General features: G+C 33.3%; 1 protein-coding gene across 1 annotated transcript in view; it reads right to left on the minus strand.

Moving 5' to 3' along the window:
- Positions 1–841: 841 nt before the first annotated feature.
- LOC6031275 (serine/threonine-protein phosphatase 6 regulatory ankyrin repeat subunit B) overlaps positions 842–14,366 on the minus strand; it is a 105,582-nt gene continuing 92,057 nt past the window's right edge. Inside the window, 4 exon segments of the mRNA XM_038252714.1 lie at positions 842–1,781; positions 3,214–3,346; positions 5,668–5,796; positions 12,577–12,806. Coding sequence (XP_038108642.1) covers positions 1,513–1,781; positions 3,214–3,346; positions 5,668–5,796; positions 12,577–12,806 — 761 coding nt within the window. The 3' untranslated portion in view covers positions 842–1,512.

A 14,366-nucleotide genomic window follows, 5' to 3' on the forward strand; every position in this document is an offset into this window, starting at 1 on the left:
TTTCAGACATTTTTAAAATAAAAATGTCATAAAACCAAGCATTAACCGGCTAGACCCTATGCATGCAATTCCTGTTTAGTATGTTTGTTATTCCTATCAGACAGTAACAATAACTTACGGCATGAGGTTAATAGTCAGGACCCGGTGCCTGCAATCCCCGTTACAGTTTATATGGAATTCCAATAAGAATGTAACAGAAAAATCAGGCTTCGGGTCCAGACTGTTAAGACTATATAGGAAATCTTATAAGAATGAAATATTTCTATTCGTTTTCAACCATATTTCCAAAACGAACTTGCTTTGTTAGAAGTCCCTCGTTTCATACTTTCAACATTCAGCAAACCATAAAACTTTATCACGAAATATTGCCACTGCTTTGACGACCATCTTGAAGATGGAGCTGATGCTGATTATAGCAAATTTTCAGCAAGCTATAATAATATACTGTGAAGAGCCCAATTCCAAGCGTTGGTTATAGCATGTTTCTTGGCTTACTTCGATTGTGTGATGTTTTCTGTTCGTGCTGTTCTTTGTTTCCACTTAGCGATGTTGAGCGTTTGCTAACGCTTAACCCTCTAACGCCCATGGTTACTCCAGAGCACCACTCATTTTTGGATTCAAAATTAAATTCCTCTGCAACCATTCATTTTTTCAACCTGGTTCAATCTGCATTAGTTAATATAGAATGTTAACCAATTACCATTAATTTTTTTTCCAATTTGGTCGATCCAGTTACGAGTAATATGGAAAAACGTAAAAAATCTCGATTTTGCTCTGGGCGGGAAGGGGTTAAACTTCAAGAGCAACTATGTTCAGTATTGAATCCATATTGAAACAACCATTTAAATGTTTTCATCATTGTAAAATATATTATTTTCATCTTGATCTTCCAAATGTACAAAGGTTTTTCTTTTTACAAATTTCTCCCACGAGCCAACCTCACGCTTCGCTGTATATTTACAAAGAAAAATACGCACTCTAAATTAATTTGTTCCAATTTGCCTAGCTGTGAACAACGCGCTCCCAAGAGAGCGGAAAGCGTTTTCGATTTTGCTTTAATTTGCATCTAACTAGCCTACTCAATTTAGAAACAGCATCCAAAAAACGACACGATTTTCTACAATTCCCCTGTCTGTCTGCCCTGGTGACAAGATAATTTCGTCACAGAATTGACATTTACTCTCCTGCTCTGAGTCCGAAAAGTTCGACCTAACGCTAGTTGCGCGAGATTAATGAAACGAAACTTTGGAGTTTTATTTACAAATGTTTTTACATGATTTTCGAATGATTGATGCTTTGAGGTACCTCTGCGTAGCAGGTAATTTTGAGCATTTTCTGACAGTTCAGTGTAAGCAAACTGTCAAAAATGCTTCAAAACCATCCGCCACGATCAGGTAGAAAATGCCGCAAGACCCCGCTAGTTTGACAGTTCGCTTCGCTTACACAACCATAAAATGTCAAACTCTCGAGTTCCTACTGTGGGTGACCCTAGCCTGCAAACTCATGGCCTGCCTAGACCTGGTTGGCGTTCACGTTGTTGCCCATCTGGCCCCCGCCACCGGCCTGCACGTTGACCTGCGACCCGGCCACGATCGAGTGGTTGTCCCCTTCGGAGTCCTTCATCGAGCCGCCGTCCTCGGAGTCGATTCCGACCAGCGCCCGGTACTTCTTGGAGATTTCCACCCAGTCGGCGACGTTCTCGATCCGGGTCGTATTGACAGTGGCGAAACTGACTTGCGAGCCGAGAGGAGACAGGTGCATAGCGGACATGGCGGTAGAATCTGTTTTGTTTTGTTTTTTTTTTTGTGCGTTTATTTTTTGTTTTTATTTGGTTTGAAGTTACGGGGGAGTAAACAACGGAAATAGGTTAGAAATCGTCGAATTGGCCGAAGCCGGCGAGTCCTCGACCGAGGCCACGGGTCCAATCCGAAAAGCTGACAGTAATGGCTCACTGGCAGCCTTTCAAATTTTGATTTCCAATGCCAATTAAGTGGGGAGGGGCTTTTCACCGTGGCGTCATGCGTGGACGGTCCATAGGACCGAGACACACAAAATTAAAAGCGGCCACCGTCAACTTTGGCCGAGCGCATGCAAAGCTGGCTTTTTATATTTTTTTGATTTGCAAACGCACCAGGCGGACACTTTCAAATTTGTGTGCAAATAAAAGTTTGGAGGAAGAAAAAATTGAGGAAAGAAAAAAGTTCAAATCAAATTACACAAACGCAAACGCAAAGCCTACTGCTGACTAGTTGTTGCACAGGGGAAGAAATCTGTCAATGGGAGTGCAAACATGGATTTACAAATTTTGAGAAAAAATGTGTTTTGAAATTATAAAATACACTGATATTATGCTTGTTTCAACTTATTTCCATCAAAATAAAGTTTTACAGGTAAAAATAGGTGCAGGTGGCTATGTTACACATGACCAATATGACAAAGAACTTCTCTTGTTACAACTTTACCAAACGCACCACATTGATCAGAAAACATTTATCTCAAGGTTCATTTTTTGATAAATTGTACATTTGATCTTTTATAAAACTGCTGCTTAGTCCACAAATAAATGTTTTTTTTTTTACAAATTTTGAAAACAATGTCATCGTGTTAAAAACCGTAAACGCATGTTTACAACAAACCAAAAACGCCGACAGATTCCTTTCCGTGCAGTTACAGTACCATGACATTACACTGGAGCTGCTTAAGGTTCCTAAAATATAGAGACAAACCAAACACGAATGCACTGAAACAAATCAACACTAGAAATCTAACGAGCGATTCATACTCAAATTGCAGTTACACAAAACTAGCGATTCGACTGAAGACAAGACAATGGATACTCTACTTGAGGTGTGTGATTGCAACTGTCCAAACGTATATTACTCCTAAGATTACAGAAATACCAAAAAACGGCTTCGGTAGTCTCCAAAAAGGCTTTCAAGCTACAACCTGCGTGTGACGATCGATCCCTACTAAGAAATCCTGCGGGAAGTATCTCTTTCTCAGAAACGGAAAATTGAAAGGAAAATATTGTCAAAAAGTTTAAAGAAGTTCATTCCAAAAATTATATCAAATGAAAAAAAAACATTCGAAGAAAAAAAAACATAAAAAACAAAAACAGGTTAGACGAAGGTAGAAAGGCAGAAGGATCTCGTAAAGCCGAAGAATAGTTTTTTTTTTCAGTATTTTGCTGCATGCTACCGAACACGTGCACACCTTTTGGAGCCACCTGACCTTTCTTCACTTTCGACAACCATTTCGCACCGGCTTTCGAGCGGGGACTTTGCTGGCCCCGGTGGAGGTTCATCATCTGCACCAGCGACGGTCGCTTCTTTTTCACCAGCTTGGCCTGCGGGATTAGAAGAACGGGATTGATTGTTGCTTTTTTTTTTGCTTTTCTTTTTTGCTTGATAGATGATCGCACGCTGGTGGAAATCTTTCGAAAGGTAAGTTGAAATTTCCTTTAAGCTTTTCCGCGTTGAATCGACATCAACGAGGAAATTTCAAGGTGCCAATCTGGGTTGGAAATATCTCAGCCAGCGCAAATCAAAAATATTTGTTAAATCAGAGTAGCTCTTGATCGAACAAATATTTTTGATACATTTCTACGGATCTAATTGTTCATGCATTAGTATCAACCCGACTTGAAATCGAGAACCTGCTGATAAGCTGATAAGAGACAGATGCTGCATTCTCTACACCGGGCAATTTCGTGCCTTTTGCATTGATCGTTTACTTTTCGTATAATTTTGAAAAATCAAACCAATATTAAATTAATTAAAAACAAAATATTTAACTGTGAATCCATTTCTCATTTCAAAATCTCTAATTATCATATTCATATCTTGGCACAAAATAGATGATTTATGTTTTAAATATTATAATTTTAATCAGAATAGCAAAGATAACATCTCACAACCATGTAGTTTAAAAAACTTTGAGTTTGACACTTCTAAGTTGTAACCATATTTGAGAATCCTGGTTTGAACTAAGAAATTCTTTGATGAATCATGAACCAAAAAAAAATATTTTTTTTTTTCAAATGTATTGCATTCCTATTTTCGGCCAGAATCAATGGCCTATCTCCGATTTTTTCAACATTTTCTTCTGAATTTTTCAATACATTTTTCTTTTTTTGTCTTCCTAAGCTTTCAAAATATTAATTTGTTAATTCTTTCTGAAATCAAATACGATTTAAATCTCGTAAATAAATAAAACTTCAATTGTTATTTTTGTTTAAAGCATCAATTTTGATTATTACGTATTGCTGTATGGTCCCATAATCCATACCAATTTTCCTGTAGGGTTTTCGTTGTTTATGGATGTTTTACAAGCGTTTAATCATTCTTTCTTAGAACATAACATTTTTGAAATTTCTCGCTTTAATATCATCCCAATTTTAACAACATTAAATATTGCCAATTTTGCAAAAAAAAGGGAAGGCACCGTACTTTAATTTAAGTTCAAAGCAATATTGAAATCTGTTTTAAAAAAATAAGTGCATTTTTAAAACACAAATTGAATTTATAACAAACCGATATTTTTAAATTCCAAATACAGAAAAAAATTGTACAGAAAAACATTTGAGATAAGAACTCATACACTTTTTTGGAAACTCGTATTCGTATAAATTTCCAAAAATAGCATTCAACACCTTACTTTGTTTGACTCCGATATTGCAAATAATGATAATTTGACAGTATTTTGTGTAACTTTGAGATTCAACCCAACAAATTACGTTTTTTTTAAGCACTAAAATTTAACTTCTTAACTTCATTAGTATCATAAGTATTAAATACGATATTTTTTTCGAAGAAAATAATTTTCTATACAATAAACTTATCATGAAAAAATAACATTAGAATTTATGGAAATTGGAAACGTAATTTTCAGTCAACTAAAAAATACTTTAAGAATTTACAGACAAAAACTTAAAAAATATAAATTTGCCGTGTTTTTACATTGCATTGCAATTAAAAACAATTTAATAATTTGTGTGAAAACTTAGATGTTGGCTTAGATCACAAAACTTCGTTGGACACCCGTATTGTATTTTACAAAAGAAAACCTGTTAAGTATTACATATCAAAATAAATTTATATTTAAAAATTGCATGTTACGAATTATTTTGCTTAACTCCAGTATTACAAATAATGATAGTTTGCAATTCATCAAACAATGCGTTTTTTGTGTTTTGTTGAGACCTAATACAAAAAAAAATTGTGGAAATAAAAAAAAATCATCTCATGACGAAAATTTTACATAATTTGATTAGTACAAATAAATACTAGTTATAAAAAAATAAATAAAAACATATTTTTAAGAGTTGCCAAAATTTTAAACAACTTTAACTCGCATTGTGCTTCTAAGATAATTTGAATCTTAAATTAAAGTTTTCAGACAACTTAAAGAATCGATCCGAAATTATTTCTTCATGAATAAACCTAAAAAAACTTTTTTTCCTCATGGAAAAATCTGAAAATGTATAAAGAACATTAGTTATAATACTTTTATTCAATTATTTACAAAATATTCCAGCATCAAGACAGTTACACATGTCGTTGTACTTCTAAGCAGCTTTTATCAGGTTTCTTAAGCCCCCTTACCTGAGGCTCTAAAATACTCACTATTTCTGAACCAAAACTGGGTTTCCACGCTGCCCCTACTCACCCTTATCTTTTCCACTATCCACACGAACCACGTCGTCACCAGGTTCATCGGCGACGGCGCCGTTGACGTCCGGTGCATGTTCCTGATCAGCTTCGACAGACCGTACTTCCACTCGATGTCCGATTGTGCCTAGAGGGGTTTGCGTTTGGGCCCGAATTTTTTTCCGAGCATTTGTTTCGTTTTGTGGAAAATGCGGAAAAGTGGACGCATAAAGGGGGAGAAATAGAGAAAGAGAGAGAAAAAAAGGGGAAAAGAGAAGCGGAAACGCTTGAAGCATTGAGGCGACTAAGCATTCTTAAGGGAGGGTACGTTCTAGATTGATTGTCAAAAGTTCTAAAATGGTGATTTTGAAGGTTTTTCGAAAGATAACAAATGATAAGAAAAAGGTGAGAAAATTGAAAGTGTAAAAAAGAGACACTTTTTCATAGAAGAAACAGCAATTTATTGGTCAATTAACGCACACCCACCAGGCCACTGACGAGTCGGAACAGACTCTAGGGTCTTGATGAAACTGGCCGCTTTTTTGAGGGTACGAGGCAGAGTTTAGAGGTCTTAGAGGCAGTTTAAAGGGGGGTGGGGTGTAGCAGTTAATTCCATCAACACCTTTTCCAACGAGGCGAAATCGTTCAAACTCGTCATTGATCCCACTTCGGCAATCGACAGAGACGGAAAATAGTCGGAAGAAGAAGAAGTGTTTGTGTGACAGTGGGACAGAACAGAAGAGGGGGAACCGGCGGAGTGGTGTGATTTTGGATTTGAATTTTGAAAAAGTAGATAAAAAAAATCATCGATTATTTGATCAATTTGAATTTGGTTTGATATCGTTAAGTTGTCGTTTAGTTTTTAAAAAATATGTTTTGGTAAAAATTCATCAATACATTTTAAAATAAAAAATATTCAAAAAACATAAAAACACTTTTTTTTGAATTAAAGAAGTGTTAATCAATTAAGGTTTCATCCATAAAGTACGTCACGCTAAAATCAGCCAAAATGTAAAAATGTTTTTTGTAACTTATAAGATACATTTTTTTGTTCTCCTAAAACATAACAATATGTTTTTTTAAGCCTAACAAAAAGTTTTAGTCAAATCAAAAAATTTAAAATAAAATATCATAAAATTTCTAAGAAAACAGCTCAGAAATTATATTTTTACCTGTTTTTAAGAATCTAAATATTTTTTCAAACATCTTTTGGTTAAAATGTGAGACGATGGAACAAACATTACCATTACTCTTTATTTTCAAGACTCGTTGTCTGAAAAATTGATAAAATAATAATTTTAAATAACAACAACAAATAAATCAGCTATGAAAAATATAATTATTCAAAATAAAAAGGACGGTACTTTAATTTTTTATTAGAACCAGAAGAACCAATTTTAAATTTTAAGAAACTGTATTATCTTCATGATTCACAATAAAACTATTGAGCAGTTTTCTACGAAATCGGTCCATTTTTTTAATTTTATTTTTTGTATGTTTAAATTCGGCTGAAACTTTTTTGGTGCCTTCGGTATGCCCAAAAAAGCCATTTTGCATCATTAGTTTGTCCATATAACTTTCCATACAAATTTGGCAGCTGGCCATACAAAAATGATACATGAAAATTCAAAAATCTGTATCTTTTGAAGGAATTTTTTGATCGATTTGGTGTCTTCGTCAAAGTTGTAAGTATGGATATGGACTACACTGAAAAATAATGATACACGGTAAAAAAAATTGGTGATTTTTAATTTCACTTTTTGTCACTAAAACTTGATTTGCAAAAAAAACAGTATTTTTATTTTTTTTTTATATGTTTTAGAGGACATCAAATGCCAACTTTTCAGAAATTTCCAGGTTGTGCAAAAAATCTTTGACCGAGTTATGAATTTTCGAATCAACACTAATTTTTTCAAAAAATCGAAATATTGGTCGCAAAAATTTTTCAACTTCATTTTTCGATGTAAAATCAAATTTGCAATCAAAAAGTACTTAGTGAAATATTCATAAAGTGCACCGTTTTCAAGATATAGCCATATTTAAGATTTTTTTAAAAAAATAGTCGCAGTTTTCAATTTTTTTAAATTAGTGCACATGTATGCCCACTTTTTAAAAAAATATTTTTGAAAAGCTGAGAAAATTCTCTATATTTTGCTTTTTTGAACTTTGTTGATACGACCTATAGTTGCTGAAATATTGCCATGCAAAGGTTAAAAAGCAGGAAAATTGATGTTTTCCAAGTCTCACCCAAACAACCCACCATTTTCTAACGTCGATATCTCAGCAACTAATGGTCCGATTTTCAATATCATAATATGAAACATTGGTGAAATTTTCCGATCTTTCCGAAAATAATACTTTTAAAATTTTCAAATCAAGAATAACATTTCAAAAGGGCCAGACATTTAATATTACGCCTTTCTGAAATGTAAGTCTTGATTTAAAAAAGTTGAAAACATATTTTTCGGAAAGATCTGAAAATTTCACGAATGTTTCACATTTTAACATTGAAAATCGGACAATTAGTTGCTGAGATATCAACGTTAGAAAATGGTGGGTTGTTTGGGTGAGACTTAGAAAACATATTTTTTTTTTGCTTTTTAAACCTTTGCATGGCAATATCTCAGCAACTAAGGTCGTATCAATTAAGTTCAAAAAAACAAAATATAGAGAATTTTCTCAGCTTTTCAAAAAAAAAATTTTTTTTTCAAAAGTGGGCAAACATGTGCACTAATTTAAAAAAATGGAAAACTGCGACTATTTTCAAAAAAGTAACCTAAAAATGACTATAACTTGAAAACGGTGCACTTTATGGAAATTTCTCTAAAGTACTTTTTGATTGCAAATTTGATTTTACATCGAAAAATGAAGTTGACAAATTTTTGCGACCAATATTTCGATTTTTTGAAAAAAATAGTGTTGATTCGAAAAATCATAACTCGGTCAAAGATTTTTTGCACAACCTGGAAATTTCTGAAAATTTGGCTTTTTATGTCCCCCAACCCGAGCAGACGGAAATAACTTGGGAAGAAAATTTTTTGATATTTGAAAAAACTACCCGGGCGGAAAGTGAGTTGGTGGATATAACTACGAACTATCTTGGCTTGTTTATTCGCATCTTGCTGTAAACTCTTCGAGTTATGACGACTTTTGAAACCGACTGCGTATCATGGAAAGTATATTCCATGATCATACTGCATTATCTACAAATGATATAGAGCTGTTAGTGGTAGTTTTTTTAGACTTAGCAAAAATTTCGACTTAGCAAAAATTTCAATTTCCGATACTTAGAATAATTTTCATGAGCTGATATTTTAAAGTTTGATTTTATTTTTGCTGGACTTTGACATTTTTGCGTATATTTTTTGATTCTTTACTTTTTACAGAAAAAGCATTTTTTTGGGACTTAGAAAATTTTCGGGAGTTTGGAAACATGATAAATTAGTTTGATGTTTATTTTTGCTTTGAACCAAAATTTCGGAAAAATCGACGAAATTACAGGAAATTTTTGTCCGATTTTTAAAAAACATCAGTTTGCTCCTAAAATAATGTCCCTAACAAAACTTCTTCATTGAAATTTTGAAATTCGAGAGTCGGTTTTTAATAATTATTGATATACCCCCTACAAAAATCGTTCCGGCACTTAGAAAATTTACGGGATCAGTATCACGACAAGATTTTCGGTAGAATTTATTTGATTTTTTGGACTTAGCAAAATTTTGGCTTTTAGCCAGTAAAATTTCGGAAAAATCGTCGAAATTACAGGAAATTTTCGTCCGATTTTTACAAAAACATCAGTTTGTTCCTAAAATAATGTCCCTAACAAAACGTCTTCATTGAAATTTTGAAATTCGAAAGTTGGTTTTTAATAATTATTGATATACCCCCTACAAAAATCGTTCCGGCACTTAGAAAATTTACGGGATCAGTATCACGACAAGATTTTCGGTAGAATTTATTTGATTTTTTGGACTTAGCAAAATTTTGGCTTTTAGCCAGTAAAATTTCGGAAAAATCGTCGAAATTACAGGAAATTTTCGTCCGATTTTTACAAAAACATCAGTTTGTTCCTAAAATAATGTCCCTAACAAAACGTCTTCATTGAAATTTTGAAATTCGAAAGTCGGTTTTTAATAATTATTGATATACCCCCTACAAAAATCGTTCCGGCACTTAGAAAATTTACGGGATCAGTATCACGACAAGATTTTCGGTAGAATTTATTTGATTTTTTGGACTTAGCAAAATTTTGGCTTGTAGCCAGTAAAATTTCGGAAAAATCGTCGAAATTACAGGAAATTTTCGTCCGATTTTTACAAAAACATCAGTTTGTTCCTAAAATAATGTCCCTAACAAAACGTCTTCATTGAAATTTTGAAATTCGAAAGTTGGTTTTTAATAATTATTGATATACCCCCTACAAAAATCGTTCCGGCACTTAGAAAATTTACGGGATCCGTATCACGACAAGATTTTCGGTAGAATTTATTTGATTTTTGGACTTAGCAAAATTTTGGCTTTTGGCCAGTAAAATTTCGGAAAAATCGTCGAAATTACAGGAAATTTTCGTCCGATTTTACAAAAACATCAGTTTGTTCCTAAAATAATGTCCCTAACAAAACGTCTTCATTGAAATTTTGAAATTCGAAAGTTGGTTTTAATAATTATTGATATACCCCTACAAAAATCGTTCCGGCACTTAGAAAATTTACGGGATCAGTATCACGATAAGATTTTTGGTAGAATTTTTTAGATTTTCAGGACTTTGCGAAATTTTTGCTCTCAGCCAGTTGAATATTTTTCAACATTTTGAAAAATTATTTTGATAAGAAACATTACCAGGCTTTTTGGAATTTTACTGTGGATTTTTTGACTTATGTAATTTTAGGAATATTTTCATAAACTTTTATTTTTAATTTAAAAAAATGGAATATAGAGACTTTGGATTTTTCGTGATTTGGAAAATTATTATGACATTTTGGCAATTCAACGCTTTCTCCACAATTTTTAATGAGTTTTTAAAGTAAAATAATTTTTCAACTTTGAAAAATCTTGTTTTGATGTAAGTGCGTATATTCCTGCAATATTACTCATATTTGTGAAGAGGAAGAAGGGGGGGGGGGGTGTCTGAATTGTGGCGGGGTGCATTAAAAACCAATAAAATTATTTTTGGGATCAAAATCTACTTTATGAACTTGATATGATTTTTGGAAGATTTCAGTTGTTTGCTACTATAAACTCAACTTGATGTGGCATTGTTGGTCAAATAAACTCAACAAGATTTTTCGCAGATACGCCTCGAACAATTTATGTTCGTGGCCATGTTCGGTTATCTCTTAACCATACCCTGGGGTGAACTTGACTTGTTCGTGTTTTTAAGAACATGGGTAGATTTTTCCAAGATGCAACTTTCTGCCCGGGTAGGCCAATAACATTTTATGTTATTTATAACAAGATTTGTTAATTCCCGTTATGATTTTTTTTTTTTTGTTATTGGATTGTTATTGTTATCACAGACTAATCACATTTTAAGTTATTTTTCGAACAAATCTTTGTTATTATTTTTTGTTATTTTAACAACTAATCCGATCATCCCAATAACAGTTTGAGGTATTCTTCCATAACAAAAAAAAATTTATTCCCAAGTTGTTCTGGCTTTCAATCAATATCAGACCGATAACAAATTTTGTTATGATAACATAAACTGTTTTTGAACTCTTATGCAAAACTTTCTGTTATTTTAACAGTATTTGTTATTGAAATGGCATGAATTTAGTTATTACCGTCTGTTCGGGAATATGTTATTTTTTTTTGCAAATCAAGTTTAAGTGACAAAAAGTTAAATTATAAATCACCATTTTTTTAACCGTGTGTCATTTTTTTTTCAGTGTAGTCCTTATCCATACCTACAACTTTCCCGAAGACACCAAATCGATCAGAAAATTCCTTCAAAAGATACAGATTTTTGAATTTTCATAAATGATTTTTGTATGGACAGCTGCCAAGTTTGTATGGAAAATTATATGGACAAACTAATGATGCAAAATGGCTTCTTTGGGCATACCGAAGGCACCAAAAAAGTTTCAGCCGGATTAAAAAGTACAAAAAAAATGAATGACCGAAATCGCAGAGAATTGCTCTATTGGAAAAAATGGGTTTAAAATACGTAATTCAATTTAAAAATATCATTTATGTATCATTCTTTTTAAGATATAGTTTTTGAAACAAAATCAATCAAATAAATCCAAGATCCAATAAAAAATACTTTTCAACATACAATTACCGTTGGATAATTCCAATAACACTTGAAATTAAATAGAAATAGTTAAAAGGTAACAGATAAAATGTTATACAATAATAAATGTTTTTTTTTATAAAAACTTCAATAAATAATTGAAAAAAGTAAGACGAACATTAAAAAAATTACCAAAAACCATTTTCAAAATAAATAATGAATTTTAAAGAATCTTAGATCATTGATCTATTTAATAATGTGCAAACTCCTTGACTTCATACTTGAAGTTTGCTCAAAAAAATTTCTTTAAATTTCCGTAATATCTTTTTACAAAATTGAACACACTTCCTTTAAGGTGATAATTTTTAACTGTAATAAAAAAAATGGTAAATCCCAATTTCAACATTGATCCAAAATAACTCCACTCGACGGTCCTAACAGAGGGTTAGAAGCCCGAAAGATGGGTGTGCGCCCTTACCAGAATAAACTACAAACTTTTTGATCTTGTTTTTTTTTGTGGGACGTCAGAACTTGTTCATGAGGATGGTGATGATGAATGAGTTAATGAATGATTAATACAGAGATAGCTAGTAGAGTGATGTGATGGAAAGTCGGGTGACGGGTGACGGGTGAAAATGTTTGAAAATTTTGTTGGATTTTTTTTTTCTCTAGGGAGAAACTTCAATTCGGTACCTGAATTCTCTGGTATGTATCTGACATCATAGCAATGAGCAGATTGATAAGTACAACAACTGATACCAACATGTAGATGCCGAAGACAATTTTGAACAAGTACTCGGTCCAATACGGTTGCGTTCGTTGCGTATTCGGTGTCATTTTATCAATTTGTGTTTGATCGGTGGTGGTTTGACCAAATACAGCGAAAAAGAGCAGCTCAAAGGACAGAATCGGATTCATGCGCACTGTTGTGGGTTTGCGGGTTGTTAGTTGGAAATAGAGGCATTTTGGTGTTGGCAGTGATGGTGGTATTAGTTGGTTGTTTTAAGAGTAGTAGAAGGAGGTTTGAGCAGCAAATCGGCATTCGGCAGGCGCGGTGGTAGTATTGGTGATTGGTGATGGTGGTCGTCGGACATTGGTCAATGGATTATTTGTATTTATTTTGGTTTTTATTCGGTGTTCCAATCGGGGAGGTTTTCAGCGGGTGGTGGTGGTAGGTAGTGGTGTCAGTAACACGCCCACGCACACACACACACGTAGTTGTAACAAGGGGAAAAGAGAAAAAAGAAGAAAAAGAAAACGGCTTTTAGGCACCTTTCCAAACTCGGGACGTACCTGGATGCGCTGATAAGTGTCCGACATCATCGCGATAAGAAGATTAATTAGCACTACTACGGAGACTAACATATAAATGCCAAACACTATCTTGAACAGGTTCTCGGTCCACTCGGGCCGGGTCGACCGCTGGGAGTTGATGTCGTCCGGCGAAGTCTGGCCGAACACGGCGAAGAACAGCCGCTCGAAGGCGATGATGGGCGTCATCGGAACTGTCGTGGAAAACTGGGCATTAGCTGGGGCACACTCACTTTGCTTCTTCCAGGATACTCTCTCTTTTTCTCTTTTCTGATTTTCCGAATTGGCTCTGATGATGTTGAAGTTTTTGTTGTTGTGGTTGGTGTTGTTGCAGGCAGGACAATCATTGTGCTGTTTTGTCCACGAACACTCGGTAAAGGCCAGTCAACACTGAAAGCATGATTCGAGCAGTTCAACTACGTCCTACATAAAAGAAGCATTCATAAATGGAGTACTTTAAGTTTTGGTACAAATTCCATTGACTGAATTATTGGGTGATTGAGACAAAAAAAATCAAACAGGAATAATTCCCCAGTATTAAGATACACATTAACACATTTGTCAAATAAAAAAAAAACGTTTTATAAATAGACAAAATATCCCGTTGGCATTAACAGTTTTTCTGTTTATTTCTAATAATAAATCTGTATCTAATCTGGGTCATGTCAAATTTGCAGACGAAGGTGATTTTTTTTTTACAGCAGATTTAAGCTTGTTGATCATATTTAAGCATAATTTGAATACTTAATTTTTAAAATTTTTAAATATTATCATTTTTTAAAAATTTGTACACACAGATATTTGTGATTTTTTGAGTTAGAAAAATCTGTAAAATACAAATTCATAAAAAATGCAACAAATTGTATTACCCAATCTCACTCCCATATGCAATGTCACCCTTATGACAATAGTTGGAAACTGGTCATTTTTCTGATATTATTTTTGAAAGGTCTAACATTTAAATGAAGTATCGATGAATGCAGTTTATAGAAAATGTCAATTCATTTTTTGGAAAATTGAAAATCAGAGCAAAATTTTTTGAGTTATCGGCATTTTAAAAATGAATGCTGTTCTGGTTGTCCCTTACAAAACTTACAAAAGTTTATTTTTCTTGCCTTCAATGTTTTTTAGACGATTTTGTTAGATTTTTTTTTAATATAGCAAAAAACAAA

The sequence above is a fragment of the Culex quinquefasciatus genome, chromosome 2 (genome assembly GCF_015732765.1).
Source record: "Culex quinquefasciatus strain JHB chromosome 2, VPISU_Cqui_1.0_pri_paternal, whole genome shotgun sequence".
NCBI classification, from domain to species: domain Eukaryota; kingdom Metazoa; phylum Arthropoda; class Insecta; order Diptera; family Culicidae; genus Culex; species Culex quinquefasciatus.